General features: G+C 37.3%; 1 protein-coding gene across 1 annotated transcript in view; it reads left to right on the plus strand.

The window, feature by feature from the left end:
- LOC134910910 (mucin-3B-like) overlaps positions 1 to 22,616 on the plus strand; it is a 380,580-nt gene that overhangs the window by 19,905 nt on the left and 338,059 nt on the right. The window contains exon 2 of the mRNA XM_063919296.1: positions 1,034 to 21,751. Coding sequence (XP_063775366.1) covers positions 1,034 to 21,751 — 20,718 coding nt within the window. The remainder of the gene's footprint in view (positions 1 to 1,033; positions 21,752 to 22,616) is intronic.

The raw sequence follows: 22,616 nt of genomic DNA on the forward strand, positions 1-22,616 counted from the left end.
AATAATCAAGCTGGAATAATATACTGTAATCTAGACACATCTGAGTGAATGGCAACAATTTTATCGAACACATGAGAGAGAGATGTAACTGAATTTATTCTAATGTAAGGAGACATGGCCATGTTTCCTTACAATCCAACAACAGTAGTTACGTTGCACTCCGCAATAGGGCACTGCTGTGTCCCACAGCCAGAGGCAGATCAACGAAGGGGTGGGGGGGGGTGCCCCCAGCCCTCCTGCATCCACTGTAGCCTAGCCCACAGCAGCTTGTGCTGGGTTTTGAGAGACAAGCAGAAGTTGCTGACAGGTAAGGGGGAGGAGGGGTGACAGGCAACCAGTGAACATGGGTATTTCCATCAGGACCCAAGTAATTAGTACCCACTTCCCCTCTCTTGGTGAAACTGAAAGCATGTTTGTGTTATTGAAAACAGGCAGGCTCGCACAAAGGTGCAGATATGCCTGTCAAGACTTGAATCACTTGCAAATGTAAAATACAATTAAGCTGAAGATTACAGTTGTCAATTTTAAACACCTTCCCTCTGATTGCTGATTGGAGCTTTCCTCCTTGATATTAAATATAGTATATGAGTTTATGGTTGTGTTTTAAATTGCATGTTTTGCTAGTTTTAGTACAAAAAAAGGAAGATTATACTTTCTATATTATAGAGGGCTTCCATTCATATAAACCTAATAGCGAGTGTGTTTTTATTTATTTTTAAAAAAGTAAAAACAAAACTTTCTTGTATTGATATCCTGGTTGGGTATGTGTATGTGATGTCTGTCTAACATGCACCAGGCAAGTATGCTACTGGTGCAGAGCTGGTTGCAACATAAAATGCTTCCAGCTTAGCATATGAGGATAAATACAATATTTGTATGTGTATTTGATTTGAACTTTAAAAAAACAACATACAGTATGTAATGCAGTTTGCTATTCTATATCCATGCAAACTGTAAAAAGATGTTATAGAAATCTTATTGTGATCACTAGAGTATGCCACTTATATAACATATTGCTTTTCATTTCCATCAGATTTTTCTACCACTGAAGCACAAAGCAGAGGAAAACCAGAGACAAGAGTAGCTGAGAAATACTCCACAGCAAGACATAATCAAAATCAAAATTCAAAATCAAAAAATCATGAATTTAGGAGTAATTCTGCAGCAGCTCAAAACACAAGTGATAACAAATCTACAGCTATGATAAGCATTAATGTTACTTCAGGGGGCATGTCAATAGCTGACTCAATATCTAGCACAACAACTGGACTAGATACAGCTGTCATAGGTACCAATAATAAATCTGAATTAATTACATCTGGATACATATCAACTATGGAGGCAAGCACATATGTTGCATCTGAACAAAATACTGATGGAGACATCCCAACAACTGAGATTATCAGCATTTCATTAGATGTAAGTACAAATGGAGTCATCTCAAATGAAGTGACCATTACCAACACTGCAAATGAACAAAGTACATCTGATGTCATAGAAACATCTGAGATATATGTCAGCACTGCATTTGAACTCAGTACTGATTTATCAACAGATGAGATCATTTCCAGCCCTGTATATGAACAAGATACATCTGAAGACATATCAACATCTGAAGTAAAAATCAGCACTGCATTAGAACTCAGTACAGTTCCAGACATATCAACAGATGAGCTAATTACCAATACTGCATCTGAAGTTATATCTACAGCTAAGATAAATGTCAGCACAGCACCTGAACTCAGTTCAATTGCAAGCATATCAACTGATGAGGTGATAACCAACACTACATCTATAATCAATACATCTGGAGAAATAATAACAGGTCATATAAGCACAGACAGAGACATATCTACAGCTGAAATAAGAACCAGCACTGCATCTGAAACAAAAACATTTGGAGACACATCTACAGCTGAACTAGGAACCAGCACTGCATCTGAACCAAGCACATTTAAAGACATATCAACAAAAGAGATAACAACGAAGATAATTACCAGCAATCCATCTGAACTATATTCATCTGTAGTCATGTCAACAGAAACAATAATTACCAGCATTACACCTGAACTAAGTACAGATATAGACAAATCGACATCTGAAATAAAAAGAACCACTGCATCTGGAAAAAAATCAACACTGGAGAAAACTACAGGCAGTGATTCTGATATAAGTACCATTGACGACAAAACAACAGCTGAGAAAATGTCCACTATTACACCAGAAGTTACAACTGAAGAAATATCAACAAATATTGTTACCAGTATGGCAGCTCAACAAAGTACATCTGGCAAAATATCAACAGCAGAGAAAACTACAAGCAGTGCTTCTGATGTAAGTACAGTTGATTATAAATCAACATCTCAAAAACATACAAGTAGTACACTTGCAATAGGTACAACTGTGGGTATATCAGCACAGGAAATAATTACCAGTACTGCAGCTCAACCAACTACATCTGCACAAATTTCAACGTCTGAGATAATTACCAGTAGTACACCAAAACAAAGTACAGTTGGACACCTATCAACAGATGAGATAAGGACCAATACTATCCCTGAGCAAAGTACTGCTGTAAATTTATCAACCATGGAGATAACTAAAAGCACTGCATCTGTAGAAAGCACAACTGAAGACAAAGTATCAGCTGAGATAAATACCAGCACTATACATTATCAAAGTACAGTTGTAGACAAATCAACATCTGAGAAAATAACCACCACTGCATCTCAGCAAAGTACAGTAGGAAACATAACAACAGTTGATGCATTTACCAGTCCTGTTTCTGTTCTAAGTACAGTTGTTGATAATTCAACAGCTGAGCAAATAAACACTATAACACCAGAAGAAGTTACAACTGAAGAAATATCAACAGAAATTGTTACTAGTATGGCAGCTCAACAAAGTACATCTGGTAAAATATCAACAGCGGAGAAAACTACAAGCAGTGCTTCCGATGTAGGTACAGTTGATGATAAATTCACATCTCAAAAACATACAAGTAGTTCACCTGGGATAGTTACAACTGTAGCTATATCAAAGGAGGAAACAATTACCAGTACTGCTGCTCAACCAACTACATCTGCACAAATTTCAACTGCAGAGATAATTACCAGTAGTACACCAAAACAAAGTACAGTTGGACACATATCAACAGATGAGATAAGGACCACTACTATCCCTGAGCAAAGTACTGCTGTAGATTTATCAACCATGAAGATAACTAAAAGCACTGCATCTGTAGAAAGCACAACTGAAGACAAAGTATCAGCTGAGATAAGAACCAGCACTACACATGATCAAAGTACAGCTGTAGACAAATCAACATCTGAGAAAATAACCACCACTGCATCTCATCAAAGTACAGTAGGAAACATAACAACAGTTGCTGCATTTACCAGTCCTGTTTCTGTTCTAAGTACAGTTGTTGATAATTCAACAGCTGAGCAAATAAACACTATAACACCAGAAGAAGTTACAACTGAAGAAATATCAACAGAAATTGTTACTAGTATGGCAGCTCAACAAAGTACATCTGATAAAATATCAACAGCGGAGAAAACTCCAAGCAGTTCTTCTGATTTAAGTACAGTTGATGATAAATCCACATCTCAAAAACATACAAGTAGTACACCTGCAATAGGTACAACTGTGCGTATATCAACACAGGATATAATTACCAGTACTGCATCTCAACCAACTACATCTGCACAAATTTCAACATCTGAGATAATTACCAGTAGTACACCAAAACAAAGTACAGTTGGACACATATCAACAGATGAGATAAGGACCACCACTATCCCTGAGCAAAGTACTGCTGTAGATTTATCAACCATGAAGATAACTAAAAGCACTGCATCTGTAGAAAGCACAACTGAATACAAAGTATCAGCTGAGATAAGAACAAGCACTACATATGATCAAAGTACAGTTGTAGACAAATCAACATCTGAGAAAATAACCACCACTGCATCTCATCAAAGTACAGTAGGAAACATAACAACAGTTGCTGCATTTACCAGTCCTGCTTCTGTTCTAAGTACAGTTGTTGATAATTCAACAGCTGAGCAAATAAACACTATAACACCAGAAGAAGTTACAACTGAAGAAATATCAACAGAAATTGTTACTAGTATGGCAGCTCAACAAAGTACATCTGATAAAATATCAACAGCGGAGAAAACTCCAAGCAGTTCTTCTGATTTAAGTACAGTTGATGATAAATCCACATCTCAAAAACATACAAGTAGTACACCTGCAATAGGTACAACTGTGCGTATAACAACACAGAATATAATTACCAGTACTGCAGCTCAACCAACTACATCTGCACAAATTTCAACTGCAGAGATAATTACCAGTAGTACACCAAAACAAAGTACAGTTGGACACATATCAACAGATGAGATAAGGACCACTACTATCCCTGAGCAAAGTACTGCTGTAGATTTATCAACCATGAAGATAACTAAAAGCACTGCATCTGTAGAAAGCACAACTGAAGACAAAGTATCAGCTGAGATAAGAACCAGCACTACACATTATCAAAGTACAGTTGTAGACAAATCAACATCTGAAAAAATAACCACCACTGCATCTCATCAAAGTACAGTAGGAAACATAACAACAGTTGCTGCATTTACCAGTCATGCTTCTGTTCAAAGTACAGTTGTTGATAATTCAACAGCTGAGCAAATAAACACTATAACACCAGAAGAAGTTACAACTGAAGAAATATCAACAAAAATTGTTACTAGTATGGCAGCTCAACAAAGTACATCTGATAAAATATCAGCAGCGGAGAAAACTCCAAGCAGTTCTTCTGATTTTAGTACAGTTGATGATAAATCCACATCTCAAAAACATACAAGTAGTACACCTGCAATAGGTACAACTGTGCATATATCAACACAGGATATAATTACCAGTACTGCAGCTCAACCAACTACATCTGCACAAATTTCAACTGCAGAGATAATTACCAGTAGTACACCAAAACAAAGTACAGTTGGACACATATCAACAGATGAGATAAGGACCACTACTATCCCTGAGCAAAGTACTGCTGTAAATTTATCAACCATAAGGATAACTAAAAGCACTGCATCTGTAGAAAGCACAACTGAAGGCAAAGTATCAGCTGAGATAAGAACAAGCACTACACATTATCAAAGTACAGTTGTAGACAAATCAACATCTGAGAAAATAACCACCACTGCATCTCAGCAAAGTACAGTAGGAAACATAACAACAGTTGCTGCATTTACCAGTCCTGCTTCTGTTCTAAGTACAGTTGTTGATAATTCAACAGCTGAGCAAATAACCACTTCAACACCAGAAGAAGTTACAACTGAAGAAATATCAACAGAAATTATTACTAGTATGGCAGCTCAACAAAGTACGCCTGGAAAAATATCAACAGCAGAGAAAACTACAAGCAGTTCTTCTGATTTTAGTACAGTTGATGATAAATCCACATCTCAAAAACATACCAGTAGTACACCTGCAATAGGTACAACTGTGCGTATATCAACACAGGATATAATTACCAGTACTGCATCTCAACCAACTACATCTTCACAAATTTCAACATCTGAGATAATTACCAGTAGTACACCAAAACAAAGTACAGTTGGACACATATCAACAGCTGAGATAAGGACCACCACTATCCCTGAGCAAAGTACTGCTGTAGATTTATCAACCATGAAGATAACTAAAAGCACTGCATCTGTAGAAAGCACAACTGAAGACAAAGTATCAGCTGAGATAAGAACCAGCACTACACATGATCAAAGTACAGTTGTAGACAAATCAACATCTGAAAAAATAACCACCACTGCATCTCATCAAAGTACAGTAGGAAACATAACAACAGTTGCTGCATTTACCAGTCCTGTTTCTGTTCTAAGTACAGATGTTGATAATTCAACAGCTGAGCAAATAAACACTATAACACCAGAAGAAGTTACAACTGAAGAAATATCAACAGAAATTGTTACTAGTATGGCAGCTCAACAAAGTACATCTGATACAATATCAACAGCGGAGAAAACTCAAAGCAGTTCTTCTGATTTAAGTACAGTTGATGATAAATCCACATCTCAAAAACATACAAGTAGTACACCTGCAATAGGTACAACTGTGCGTATAACAACACAGAATATAATTACCAGTACTGCAGCTCAACCAACTACATCTGCACAAATTTCAACTGCAGAGATAATTACCAGTAGTACACCAAAACAAAGTACAGTTGGACACATATCAACAGATGCGATAAGGACCACTACTATCCCTGAGCAAAGTACTGCTGTAGATTTATCAACCATGAAGATAACTAAAAGCACTGCATCTGTAGAAAGCACAACTGAATACAAAGTATCAGCTGAGATAAGAACAAGCACTACACATTATCAAAGTACGGTTGTAGACAAATCAACATCTGAGAAAATAACCACCACGGCATTACAGCAAAGTACAGTAGGAAACATAACAACAGTTGCTGCATTTACCAGTCCTGCTTCTGTTCTAAGTACAGTTGTTGATAAATCCACATCTCAAAAACATACAAGTAGTATACCTGCAAAAGGTACAACTGTGCGTATATCAACACAGGATATAATTACCAGTACTCCAGCTCAACCAACTACATCTGCACAAATTTCAACTGCAGAGATAATTACCAGTAGTACACCTAAACATAGTACAGTTGGACACATATCAACAGCTGAGATAAGGACCACCACTATCCCTGAGCAAAGTACTGCTGTAGATTTATCAACCATGAAGATAACTAAAAGCACTGCATCTGTAGAAAGCACAACTGACGACAAAGTATCAGCTGAGATAAGAACCAGCACTACACATTATCAAAGTACAGTTGTAGACAAATCAACATCTGAAAAAATAACCACCACTGCATCTCATCAAAGTACAGTAGGAAACATAACAACAGTTGCTGCATTTACCAGTCCTGCTTCTGTTCTAAGTACAGTTGTTGATAATTCAACAGCTGAGCAAATAAACACTATAACACCAGAAGAAGTTACAACTGAAGAATTATCAACAGAAATTATTACTAGTATGGCAGCTCAACAAAGTACACCTGGAAAAATATCAACAGCGGAGAAAACTACAAGCAGTTCTTCTGATTTAAGTACAGTTGATGATAAATCCACATCTCAAAAACATACAAGTAGTACACCTGCAATAGGTACAACTGTGCGTATATCAACACAGGATATAATTACCAGTACTGCAGCTCAACCAACTACATCTGCACAAATTTCAACTGCAGAGATAATTACCAGTAGTACACCAAAACAAAGTACAGTTGGACACATATCAACAGATGAGATAAGGACCACCACTATCCCTGAGCAAAGCACTGCTGTAGATGTATCAACCAAGGAGATAACTAAAAACACTGAATCTGTAGAAAGCACAACTGAAGACAAAGTATCAGTTGAGATAAGAACAAGCACTACACATGATCAAAGTACAGCTGTAGACAAATCAACATCTGAGAAAATAACCACCACTGCATCTCATCAAAGTACAGTAGGAAACATAACAACAGTTGCTGCATTTACCAGTCCTGCTTCTGTTCTAAGTACAGTTGTTGATAATTCAACAGCTGAGCAAATAAACACTATAACACCAGAAGAAGTTACAACTGAAGAAATATCAACAGAAATTGTTACTAGTATGGCAGCTCAACAAAGTACATCTGATAAAATATCAACAGCGGAGAAAACTCCAAGCAGTTCTTCTGATTTAAGTACAGTTGATGATAAATCCACATCTCAAAAACATACAAGTAGTACACCTGCAATAGGTACAACTGTGCGTATAACAACACAGAATATAATTACCAGTACTGCAGCTCAACCAACTACATCTGCACAAATTTCAACTGCAGAGATAATTACCAGTAGTACACCAAAACAAAGTACAGTTGGACACATATCAACAGATGAGATAAGGACCACTACTATCCCTGAGCAAAGTACTGCTGTAGATTTATCAACCATGAAGATAACTAAAAGCACTGCATCTATAGAAAGCACAACTGAAGACAAAGTATCAGCTGAGATAAGAACCAGCACTACACATTATCAAAGTACAGTTGTAGACAAATCAACATCTGAAAAAATAACCACCACGGCATTACAGCAAAGTACAGTAGGAAACATAACAACAGTTGCTGCATTTACCAGTCATGCTTCTGTTCAAAGTACAGTTGTTGATAATTCAACAGCTGAGCAAATAAACACTATAACACCAGAAGAAGTTACAACTGAAGAAATATCAACAAAAATTGTTACTAGTATGGCAGCTCAACAAAGTACATCTGATAAAATATCAGCAGCGGAGAAAACTCCAAGCAGTTCTTCTGATTTTAGTACAGTTGATGATAAATCCACATCTCAAAAACATACAAGTAGTACACCTGCAATAGGTACAACTGTGCATATATCAACACAGGATATAATTACCAGTACTGCAGCTCAACCAACTACATCTGCACAAATTTCAACTGCAGAGATAATTACCAGTAGTACACCAAAACAAAGTACAGTTGGACACATATCAACAGATGAGATAAGGACCACTACTATCCCTGAGCAAAGTACTGCTGTAAATTTATCAACCATAAGGATAACTAAAAGCACTGCATCTGTAGAAAGCACACCTGAAGGCAAAGTATCAGCTGAGATAAGAACAAGCACTACACATTATCAAAGTACAGTTGTAGACAAATCAACATCTGAGAAAATAACCACCACTGCATCTCAGCAAAGTACAGTAGGAAACATAACAACAGTTGCTGCATTTACCAGTCCTGCTTCTGTTCTAAGTACAGTTGTTGATAATTCAACAGCTGAGCAAATAACCACTTCAACACCAGAAGAAGTTACAACTGAAGAAATATCAACAGAAATTATTACTAGTATGGCAGCTCAACAAAGTACGCCTGGAAAAATATCAACAGCAGAGAAAACTACAAGCAGTTCTTCTGATTTTAGTACAGTTGATGATAAATCCACATCTCAAAAACATACCAGTAGTACACCTGCAATAGGTACAACTGTGCGTATATCAACACAGGATATAATTACCAGTACTGCATCTCAACCAACTACATCTTCACAAATTTCAACATCTGAGATAATTACCAGTAGTACACCAAAACAAAGTACAGTTGGACACATATCAACAGCTGAGATAAGGACCACCACTATCCCTGAGCAAAGTACTGCTGTAGATTTATCAACCATGAAGATAACTAAAAGCACTGCATCTGTAGAAAGCACAACTGAAGACAAAGTATCAGCTGAGCTAAGAACCAGCACTACACATGATCAAAGTACAGTTGTAGACAAATCAACATCTGAAAAAATAACCACCACTGCATCTCATCAAAGTACAGTAGGAAACATAACAACAGTTGCTGCATTTACCAGTCCTGTTTCTGTTCTAAGTACAGATGTTGATAATTCAACAGCTGAGCAAATAAACACTATAACACCAGAAGAAGTTACAACTGAAGAAATATCAACAGAAATTGTTACTAGTATGGCAGCTCAACAAAGTACATCTGATACAATATCAACAGCGGAGAAAACTCAAAGCAGTTCTTCTGATTTAAGTACAGTTGATGATAAATCCACATCTCAAAAACATACAAGTAGTACACCTGCAATAGGTACAACTGTGCGTATAACAACACAGAATATAATTACCAGTACTGCAGCTCAACCAACTACATCTGCACAAATTTCAACTGCAGAGATAATTACCAGTAGTACACCAAAACAAAGTACAGTTGGACACATATCAACAGATGCGATAAGGACCACTACTATCCCTGAGCAAAGTACTGCTGTAGATTTATCAACCATGAAGATAACTAAAAGCACTGCATCTGTAGAAAGCACAACTGAATACAAAGTATCAGCTGAGATAAGAACAAGCACTACACATTATCAAAGTACGGTTGTAGACAAATCAACATCTGAGAAAATAACCACCACGGCATTACAGCAAAGTACAGTAGGAAACATAACAACAGTTGCTGCATTTACCAGTCCTGCTTCTGTTCTAAGTACAGTTGTTGATAAATCCACATCTCAAAAACATACAAGTAGTATACCTGCAAAAGGTACAACTGTGCGTATATCAACACAGGATATAATTACCAGTACTCCAGCTCAACCAACTACATCTGCACAAATTTCAACTGCAGAGATAATTACCAGTAGTACACCTAAACATAGTACAGTTGGACACATATCAACAGCTGAGATAAGGACCACCACTATCCCTGAGCAAAGTACTGCTGTAGATTTATCAACCATGAAGATAACTAAAAGCACTGCATCTGTAGAAAGCACAACTGACGACAAAGTATCAGCTGAGATAAGAACCAGCACTACACATTATCAAAGTACAGTTGTAGACAAATCAACATCTGAAAAAATAACCACCACTGCATCTCATCAAAGTACAGTAGGAAACATAACAACAGTTGCTGCATTTACCAGTCCTGCTTCTGTTCTAAGTACAGTTGTTGATAATTCAACAGCTGAGCAAATAAACACTATAACACCAGAAGAAGTTACAACTGAAGAAATATCAACAGAAATTATTACTAGTATGGCAGCTCAACAAAGTACACCTGGAAAAATATCAACAGCGGAGAAAACTACAAGCAGTTCTTCTGATTTAAGTACAGTTGATGATAAATCCACATCTCAAAAACATACAAGTAGTACACCTGCAATAGGTACAACTGTGCGTATATCAACACAGGATATAATTACCAGTACTGCAGCTCAACCAAGTACATCTGCACAAATTTCAACTGCAGAGATAATTACCAGTAGTACACCAAAACAAAGTACAGTTGGACACATATCAACAGCTGAGATAAGGACCACCACTATCCCTGAGCAAAGCACTGCTGTAGATGTATCAACCAAGGAGATAACTAAAAACACTGAATCTGTAGAAAGCACAACTGAAGACAAAGTATCAGTTGAGATAAGAACAAGCACTACACATGATCAAAGTACAGCTGTAGACAAATCAACATCTGAGAAAATAACCACCACTGCATCTCATCAAAGTACAGTAGGAAACATAACAACAGTTGCTGCATTTACCAGTCCTGCTTCTGTTCTAAGTACAGTTGTTGATAATTCAACAGCTGAGCAAATAACCACTATAACACCTGAAGAAATTACAACCGTAGAAATATCAACACGTTTAGTTACCAGTACTGCAGCTCAACAAAGTACATCTGGAAAGATATCAACAGCGGAGAAAACTACAAGCAGTGCTTCTGATGTAAGTACAGTGGATGATAAATCCACATCTCAAAAACATATTAGTACACCTGCAATACGTACAACTGTGGGTATATTAACAGATGAAATAATTGCGAGTACCACTGCTCAAACAACTACATCTGCACAAATGTCAACTCCTGAGATAATTACCAGTAGTACACCTAAACATAGTACAGTTGGACACATATCAACTGCTGAGATAATTACCACTACTATTCCTGAGCAAAGCACTACTGTAGATGTTTCCACCGTGGAGATAACTAAAAGCACTGAATCTGTAAAAAGCACAATTGAAGACAAAGTATCAGCTGAGATAAGAACCAGCACTACACATGATCAAAGTACAGCTGTAGACAAATCAACATCTCAGAAAATAACCAGCACTGCATCCGATCAAATGACAATAGGAAATATATCAACAGTCGCTGCAATTACCAGTTCTACTTCTGTTCTCAGTACAGTTGGCGATAAAACAACAGCTGAGAAAATAACCACTATTACACCAGAAACAGTTACAACTGAAAAGATATCAACAGAAATTGTTACCAGTATGACAGCTCAACAAAGTACATCTGGTAAAATATCAACAGCAGAGAAAACTACAAGCAGTGCTTCTGATGTAAGTACAGTTGATGATAAAGCCACAACTCAAAAACATTTGAGTAGTACACCTGCAACAGGTACAACTGTGCGTATATCAACACAGGAAATAATTACCAGTACTGCAGCTCAACCAACTACATCTGCACAAATTTCAACTGCTGAGATAAGGACCACTACTATCCCTGAGCAAAGTACTGTTGTAGATTTATCAACCATGAAGATAACTAAAAGCACTGCATCTGTAGAAAGCACAACTGAAGACAAAGTATCAGCTGAGATAAGAACCAGCACTACACATGATCAAAGTACAGCTGTAGACAAATCAACATCTGAGAAAATAACCACCACTGCATCTCATCAAAGTACAGTAGGAAACATAACAACAGTTGCTGCATTTACCAGTCCTGCTTCTGTTCTAAGTACAGTTGTTGATAATTCAACAGCTGAGCAAATAAACACTATAACACCAGAAGAAGTTACAACTGAAGAAATATCAACAGCAATTGTTACTAGTATGGCAGCTCAAAAAAGTACATCTGGAAAAATATCAACAGCAGAGAAAACTACAAGCAGTGCTTCTGATGTCAGTACAGTGGATGATAAATCCACATCTCAAAAACATACAAGTAGTACACCTGCAATAGGTACAACTGTGCGTATATCAACACAGGATATAATTACCAGTACTGCAGCTCAACCAACTACATCTGCACAAATTTCAACTGCAGAGATAATTACCAGTAGTACACCAAAACAAAGTACAGTTGGACACATATCAACAGATGAGATAAGGACCACTACTATCCCTGAGCAAAGCACTGCTGTAGATGTATCAACCAAGGAGATAACTAAAAACACTGAATCTGTAGAAAGCACAACTGAAGACAAAGTATCAGCTGAGATAAGAACCAGCACTACACATGAACAAAGTACAGCTGTAGACAAATCAACATCTCAGAAAATAACCAGCACTGCATCCGATCAAATGACAATAGGAAATATATCAACAGTCGCTGCAATTACCAGTTCTACTTCTGTTCTCAGTACAGTTGGCGATAAAACAACAGCTGAGAAAATGACCACTATTACACCAGAAACAGTTACAACTGAAAAGATTTCAACAGAAATTGTTACCAGTATGACAGCTCAACAAAGTACATCTGGTAAAATATCAACTGCAGAGAAAACTACAAGCAGTGCTTCGGATGTAAGTACAGTTGATGATAAAGCCACATCTCAAAAACATTTGAGTAGTACACCTGCAACAGGTACAACTGTGCGTATATCAACACAGGAAATAATTACCAGTACTGCAGCTCAACCAACTACATCTGCACAAATTTCAACTGCAGAGATAATTACCAGTAGTACACCAAAACAAAGTACAGTTGGACACATATCAACAGATGAGATAAGGACCACTACTATCCCTGAGCAAAGTACTGCTGTAGATGTATCAACCATGAAGATAACTAAAAGCACTGCATCTGTAGAAAGCACAACTGAAGACAAAGTATCAGCTGAGATAAGAACAAGCACTACACATGATCAAAGTACAGCTGTAGACAAATCAACATCTCAGAAAATAACCAGCACTGCATCCGATCAAATGACAATAGGAAATATATCAACAGTCGCTGCAATTACCAGTTCTACTTCTGTTCTCAGTACAGTTGGCGATAAAACAACAGCTGAGAAAATAACCACTATTACACCAGAAACAGTTACAACTGAAAAGATATCAACAGAAATTGTTACCAGTATGACAGCTCAACAAAGTACATCTGGTAAAATATCAACAGCAGAGAAAACTACAAGCAGTGCTTCTGATGTAAGTACAGTTGATGATAAAGCCACAACTCAAAAACATTTGAGTAGTACACCTGCAACAGGTACAACTGTGCGTATATCAACACAGGAAATAATTACCAGTACTGCAGCTCAACCAACTACATCTGCACAAATTTCAACTGCTGAGATAAGGACCACTACTATCCCTGAGCAAAGTACTGTTGTAGATTTATCAACCATGAAGATAACTAAAAGCACTGCATCTGTAGAAAGCACAACTGAAGACAAAGTATCAGTTGAGATAAGAACAAGCACTACACATGATCAAAGTACAGCTGTAGACAAATCAACATCTGAGAAAATAACCACCACTGCATCTCATCAAAGTACAGTAGGAAACATAACAACAGTTGCTGCATTTACCAGTCCTGCTTCTGTTCTAAGTACAGTTGTTGATAATTCAACAGCTGAGCAAATAACCACTATAACACCAGAAGAAATTACAACCGTAGAAATATCAACACGTTTAGTTACCAGTACTGCAGCTCAACAAAGTACATCTGGAAAGATATCAACAGCGGAGAAAACTACAAGCAGTGCTTCTGATGTAAGTACAGTGGATGATAAATCCACATCTCAAAAACATATTAGTACACCTGCAATACGTACAACTGTGGGTATATTAACAGATGAAATAATTGCGAGTACCACTGCTCAAACAACTACATCTGCACAAATGTCAACTCCTGAGATAATTACCAGTAGTACACCTAAACATAGTACAGTTGGACACATATCAACTGCTGAGATAATTACCACTACTATTCCTGAGCAAAGCACTACTGTAGATGTTTCCACCGTGGAGATAACTAAAAGCACTGAATCTGTAAAAAGCACAACTGAAGACAAAGTATCAGCTGAGATAAGAACCAGCACTACACATGATCAAAGTACAGCTGTAGACAAATCAACATCTCAGAAAATAACCAGCACTGCATCCGATCAAATGACAATAGGAAATATATCAACAGTCGCTGCAATTACCAGTTCTACTTCTGTTCTCAGTACAGTTGGCGATAAAACAACATCTGAGAAAATGACCACTATTACACCAGAAACAGTTACAACTGAAAAGATATCAACAGAAATTGTTACCAGTATGACAGCTCAACAAAGTACATCTGGTAAAATATCAACAGCAGAGAAAACTACAAGCAGTGCTTCTGATGTAAGTACAGTTGATGATAAAGCCACAACTCAAAAACATTTGAGTAGTACACCTGCAACAGGTACAACTGTGCGTATATCAACACAGGAAATAATTACCAGTACTGCAGCTCAACCAACTACATCTGCACACATTTCAACTGCTGAGATAAGGACCACTACTATCCCTGAGCAAAGTACTGCTGTAGATTTATCAACCATGAAGATAACTAAAAGCACTGCATCTGTAGAAAGCACAACTGAAGACAAAGTATCAGTTGAGATAAGAACAAGCACTACACATGATCAAAGTACAGCTGTAGACAAATCAACATCTGAGAAAATAACCACCACTGCATCTCATCAAAGTACAGTAGGAAACATAACAACAGTTGCTGCATTTACCAGTCCTGCTTCTGTTCTAAGTACAGTTGTTGATAATTCAACAGCTGAGCAAATAACCACTATAACACCAGAAGAAATTACAACCGTAGAAATATCAACACGTTTAGTTACCAGTACTGCAGCTCAACAAAGTACATCTGGAAAGATATCAACAGCGGAGAAAACTACAAGCAGTGCTTCTGATGTAAGTACAGTGGATGATAAATCCACATCTCAAAAACATATTAGTACACCTGCAATACGTACAACTGTGGGTATATTAACAGATGAAATAATTGCGAGTACCACTGCTCAAACAACTACATCTGCACAAATGTCAACTCCTGAGATAATTACCAGTAGTACACCTAAACATAGTACAGTTGGACACATATCAACTGCTGAGATAATTACCACTACTATTCCTGAGCAAAGCACTACTGTAGATGTTTCCACCGTGGAGATAACTAAAAGCACTGAATCTGTAAAAAGCACAACTGAAGACAAAGTATCAGCTGAGATAAGAACCAGCACTACACATGATCAAAGTACAGCTGTAGACAAATCAACATCTCAGAAAATAACCAGCACTGCATCCGATCAAATGACAATAGGAAATATATCAACAGTCGCTGCAATTACCAGTTCTACTTCTGTTCTCAGTACAGTTGGCGATAAAACAACAGCTGAGAAAATGACCACTATTACACCAGAAACAGTTACAACTGAAAAGATATCAACAGAAATTGTTACCAGTATGACAGCTCAACAAAGTACATCTGGTAAAATATCAACAGCAGAGAAAACTACAAGCAGTGCTTCTGATGTAAGTACAGTTGATGATAAAGCCACAACTCAAAAACATTTGAGTAGTACACTTGCAATAGGTACAACTGTGCGTATATCAACACAGGATATAATTACCAGTACTGCAGCTCAACCAACTACATCTGCACAAATTTCAACTGCTGAGATAAGGACCACTACTATCCCTGAGCAAAGTACTGCTGTAGATTTATCAACCATGAAGATAACTAAAAGCACTGCATCTGTAGAAAGCACAACTGAAGACAAAGTATCAGCTGAGATAAGAACAAGCACTACACATTATCAAAGTACAGTTGTAGACAAATCAACATCTGAGAAAATAACCACCACTGCATCTCATCAAAGTACAGTAGGAAACATAACAACAGTTGCTGCATTTACCAGTCCTGCTTCTGTTCTAAGTACAGTTGTTGATAATTCAACAGCTGAGCAAATAACCACTATAACACCAGAAGAAATTACAACCGTAGAAATATCAACACGTTTAGTTACCAGTACTGCAGCTCAACAAAGTACATCTGGAAAGATATCAACAGCGGAGAAAACTACAAGCAGTGCTTCTGATGTAAGTACAGTGGATGATAAATCCACATCTCAAAAACATATTAGTACACCTGCAATACGTACAACTGTGGGTATATTAACAGATGAAATAATTGCGAGTACCACTGCTCAAACAACTACATCTGCACAAATGTCAACTCCTGAGATAATTACCAGTAGTACACCTAAACATAGTACAGTTGGACACATATCAACTGCTGAGATAATTACCACTACTATTCCTGAGCAAAGCACTACTGTAGATGTTTCCACCGTGGAGATAACTAAAAGCACTGAATCTGTAAAAAGCACAACTGAAGACAAAGTATCAGCTGAGATAAGAACCAGCACTACACATGATCAAAGTACAGCTGTAGACAAATCAACATCTCAGAAAATAACCAGCACTGCATCCGATCAAATGACAATAGGAAATATATCAACAGTCGCTGCAATTACCAGTTCTACTTCTGTTCTCAGTACAGTTGGCGATAAAACAACATCTGAGAAAATGACCACTATTACACCAGAAACAGTTACAACTGAAAAGATATCAACAGAAATTGTTACCAGTATGACAGCTCAACAAAGTACATCTGGTAAAATATCAACAGCAGAGAAAACTACAAGCAGTGCTTCTGATGTAAGTACAGTTGATGATAAAGCCACAACTCAAAAACATTTGAGTAGTACACCTGCAACAGGTACAACTGTGCGTATATCAACACAGGAAATAATTACCAGTACTGCAGCTCAACCAACTACATCTGCACACATTTCAACTGCTGAGATAAGGACCACTACTATCCCTGAGCAAAGTACTGCTGTAGATTTATCAACCATGAAGATAACTAAAAGCACTGCATCTGTAGAAAGCACAACTGAAGACAAAGTATCAGTTGAGATAAGAACAAGCACTACACATGATCAAAGTACAGCTGTAGACAAATCAACATCTGAGAAAATAACCACCACTGCATCTCATCAAAGTACAGTAGGAAACATAACAACAGTTGCTGCATTTACCAGTCCTGCTTCTGTTCTAAGTACAGTTGTTGATAATTCAACAGCTGAGCAAATAACCACTATAACACCAGAAGAAATTACAACCGTAGAAATATCAACACGTTTAGTTACCAGTACTGCAGCTCAACAAAGTACATCTGGAAAGATATCAACAGCGGAGAAAACTACAAGCAGTGCTTCTGATGTAAGTACAGTGGATGATAAATCCACATCTCAAAAACATATTAGTACACCTGCAATACGTACAACTGTGGGTATATTAACAGATGAAATAATTGCGAGTACCACTGCTCAAACAACTACATCTGCACAAATGTCAACTCCTGAGATAATTACCAGTAGTACACCTAAACATAGTACAGTTGGACACATATCAACTGCTGAGATAATTACCACTACTATTCCTGAGCAAAGCACTACTGTAGATGTTTCCACCGTGGAGATAACTAAAAGCACTGAATCTGTAAAAAGCACAATTGAAGACAAAGTATCAGCTGAGATAAGAACCAGCACTACACATGATCAAAGTACAGCTGTAGACAAATCAACATCTCAGAAAATAACCAGCACTGCATCCGATCAAATGACAATAGGAAATATATCAACAGTCGCTGCAATTACCAGTTCTACTTCTGTTCTAAGTACAGTTGGCGATAAAACAACAGCTGAGAAAATGACCACTATTACACCAGAAACAGTTACAACTGAAAAGATATCAACAGAAATTGTTACCAGTATGACAGCTCAACAAAGTACATCTGGTAAAATATCAACAGCAGAGAAAACTACAAGCAGTGCTTCTGATGTAAGTACAGTTGATGATAAAGCCACAACTCAAAAACATTTGAGTAGTACACCTGCAATAGGTACAACTGTGCGTATATCAACACAGGAAATAATTACCAGTACTGCAGCTCAACCAACTACATCTGCACAAATTTCAACTGCTGAGATAAGGACCACTACTATCCCTGAGCAAAGTACTGTTGTAGATTTATCAACCATGAAGATAACTAAAAGCACTGCATCTGTAGAAAGCACAACTGAAGACAAAGTATCAGCTGAGATAAGAACCAGCACTACACATGATCAAAGTACAGTTGTAGACAAATCAACATCTGAGAAAATAACCACCACTGCATCTCATCAAAGTACAGTAGGAAACATAACAACAGTTGCTGCATTTACCAGTCCTGCTTCTGTTCTAAGTACAGTTGTTGATAATTCAACAGCTGAGCAAATAACCACTATAACACCAGAAGAAATTACAACCGTAGAAATATCAACACGTTTAGTTACCAGTACTGCAGCTCAACAAAGTACATCTGGAAAGATGTTAACAGCGGAGAAAACTACAAGCAGTGCTTCTGATGTAAGTACAGTGGATGATAAATCCACATCTCAAAAACATATTAGTACACCTGCAATACGTACAACTGTGGGTATATTAACAGATGAAATAATTGCGAGTACCACTGCTCAAACAACTACATCTGCACAAATGTCAACTCCTGAGATAATTACCAGTAGTACACCTAAACATAGTACAGTTGGACACATATCAACTGCTGAGATAATTACCACTACTATTCCTGAGCAAAGCACTACTGTAGATGTTTCCACCGTGGAGATAACTAAAAGCACTGAATCTGTAAAAAGCACAACTGAAGACAAAGTATCAGCTGAGATAAGAACCAGCACTACACATGATCAAAGTACAGCTGTAGACAAATCAACATCTCAGAAAATAACCAGCACTGCATCCGATCAAATGACAATAGGAAATATATCAACAGTCGCTGCAATTACCAGTTCTACTTCTGTTCTAAGTACAGTTGGCGATAAAACAACAGCTGAGAAAATGACCACTATTACACCAGAAACAGTTACAACTGAAAAGATATCAACAGAAATTGTTACCAGTATGACAGCTCAACAAAGTACATCTGGTAAAATATCAACAGCAGAGAAAACTACAAGCAGTGCTTCTGATGTAAGTACAGTTGATGATAAAGCCACAACTCAAAAACATTTGAGTAGTACACCTGCAATAGGTACAACTGTGCGTATATCAACACAGGATATAATTACCAGTACTGCAGCTCAACCAACTACATCTGCACAAATTTCAACTGCTGAGATAAGGACCACTACTATCCCTGAGCAAAGTACTGTTGTAGATTTATCAACCATGAAGATAACTAAAAGCACTGCATCTGTAGAAAGCACAACTGAAGACAAAGTATCAGCTGAGATAAGAACCAGCACTACACATGATCAAAGTACAGTTGTAGACAAATCAACATCTGGGAAAATAACCACCACTGCATCTCATCAAAGTACAGTAGGAAACATAACAACAGTTGCTGCATTTACCAGTCCTGCTTCTGTTCTAAGTACAGTTGTTGATAATTCAACAGCTGAGCAAATAACCACTATAACACCAGAAGAAATTACAACCGTAGAAATATCAACACGTTTAGTTACCAGTACTGCAGCTCAACAAAGTACATCTGGAAAGATATCAACAGCGGAGAAAACTACAAGCAGTGCTTCTGATGTAAGTACAGTGGATGATAAATCCACATCTCAAAAACATATTAGTACACCTGCAATACGTACAACTGTGGGTATATTAACAGATGAAATAATTGCGAGTACCACTGCTCAAACAACTACATCTGCACAAATGTCAACTCCTGAGATAATTACCAGTAGTACACCTAAACATAGTACAGTTGGACACATATCAACTGCTGAGATAATTACCACTACTATTCCTGAGCAAAGCACTACTGTAGATGTTTCCACCGTGGAGATAACTAAAAGCACTGCATCTGTAAAAAGCACAATTGAAGACAAAGTATCAGCTGAGATAAGAACCAGCACTACACATGATCAAAGTACAGCTGTAGACAAATCAACATCTCAGAAAATAACCAGCACTGCATCCGATCAAATGACAATAGGAAATATATCAACAGTCGCTGCAATTACCAGTTCTACTTCTGTTCTCAGTACAGTTGGCGTTAAATCAACAGCTGAGAAACTGACCACTATTACACCAGAAACAGTTACAACTGAAAAAATATCAACAGCAATTGTTACCAGTATGACAGCTCAACAAAGTACATCTGGTAAAATATCAACAGCAGAGAAAACTACAAGCAGTGCTTCTGATGTAAGTACAGTTGATGATAAATCCACATCTCAAAAACATACAAGTAGTACACCTGCAACAGGTACAACTGTGGGTATATCAACACAGGATATAATTACCAGAACTGTTGCTCAAACAACTACATCTGCACAAATGTCAACTGCTGAGATAATTACCAGTAGTACACCAAAACATAGTACAGTTGGACACATATCAACTGCTGAGATAAGGACCACCACTATCCCTGAGCAAAGTACTGCTGTAGGTGTATTAACCACGGAGATAACTAAAAGCACTGCATCTGTAAAAAGCACAACTGAAGAAAAAGTAACAGCTGAGATAAGAACAAGCACTACACGTGAACAAAGTACAGCTGTAGACAAATCAACATCTCAGAAAATAACCAGCACTGCATCCGATAAAAAAAGTACTGTAGGAAACATATCAACAGTTGCTACATTTACCAGTCCTGCTTCTGTTCTCAGTACAGTTGGCGATAAATCAACGGCTGAGAAAATGACTAATACTACACCTAAGCAAAGTACTGCTATAGGCATTTCTACCACAGAGATAACTAAAAGTACTGTGATCAATCCAGCAATTAGCATTACTACACAAACCACAGATGCTACAGTAGCACAGACTCCCAATACTATGAATCCAGTAATATCTATATCAACATCTTTGCCTACTGTAAATACTGCAAGCACTGCGTATATTCCTTTGACAACATCTTTTGAACGAATGACTGCAACAGCCACAAAAAACACAAGCATTACATCTCCTTTCGAACGTTTGACATCATCATCCATTTGGGCTAACTCTACCTCCACTGCCATAACTACTGCATGTGGGTATATGGTAACTTATTTTCATTAGAAATATACTGTATACTTTATATGTAAAGGAATGGAATTAACAAGTAAAACCTTTGGCGCTCGTAGTGAGTGACTTTTCTGAAGGCAGCTAATATACCAGGGTTTGTCAGACCCTATAACTGAAACAACAATGAGCAAGAAAAAGCGCTAGGAAACTGGATAAGAAATTTCTGACAATTTTAATAAAGAAATGTAAATAGATTACTGTTGCAACAGATTGTTAGAAGAATTAAAAAATCTATTAGAATTAGGGCATAATATAGCACTGCAAAAATTAAAAAAATCCCATATATTTCGTATGGTAAATATATTGTTTGCTGGTACTCAAATGTAACAGTTCATCCCAAGAAAGTTAATAGCCACAGTCCAGGAACGATAATGCGAATTGGAAAATGAATACTGCAGTTGAAATGACCTTACGTAGCAAGAATCAAGAAGCTGCTTGATCCAGTCGTTTGCTCAGGTCCAATGATGCAGTTGTCCAGATCGCTGATGCAGAGAGTTCCTATATCCGACTTCTAGGCTTTTGTGTAGGGATGTAGAATCAGAGTCCAGCAGCTGTGGCTATTAACTTTCTTGGGATGAACTGTTACATTTGAGTACCAGCAAACAATATATTTACCATACGAAATATATGGGATTTTTTAAATTTTTGCAGTGCTATATTATGCCCTAATTCTAATAGATTTTTTTATTCTTCTAACAATCTGTTGCAACAGTAATCTATATACATTTCTTTATTAAAATTGTCAGAAATTTCTTATCCAGTTTCCTAGCGCTTTTTCTTGCTCATTGTTGTTTCACTGTATACTTTATGTTTGTCACTTTGATATGATA

The sequence above is a fragment of the Pseudophryne corroboree genome, chromosome 4 (assembly GCF_028390025.1).
Source record: "Pseudophryne corroboree isolate aPseCor3 chromosome 4, aPseCor3.hap2, whole genome shotgun sequence".
In the NCBI taxonomy this organism is placed as follows: Eukaryota; Metazoa; Chordata; class Amphibia; order Anura; family Myobatrachidae; genus Pseudophryne; species Pseudophryne corroboree.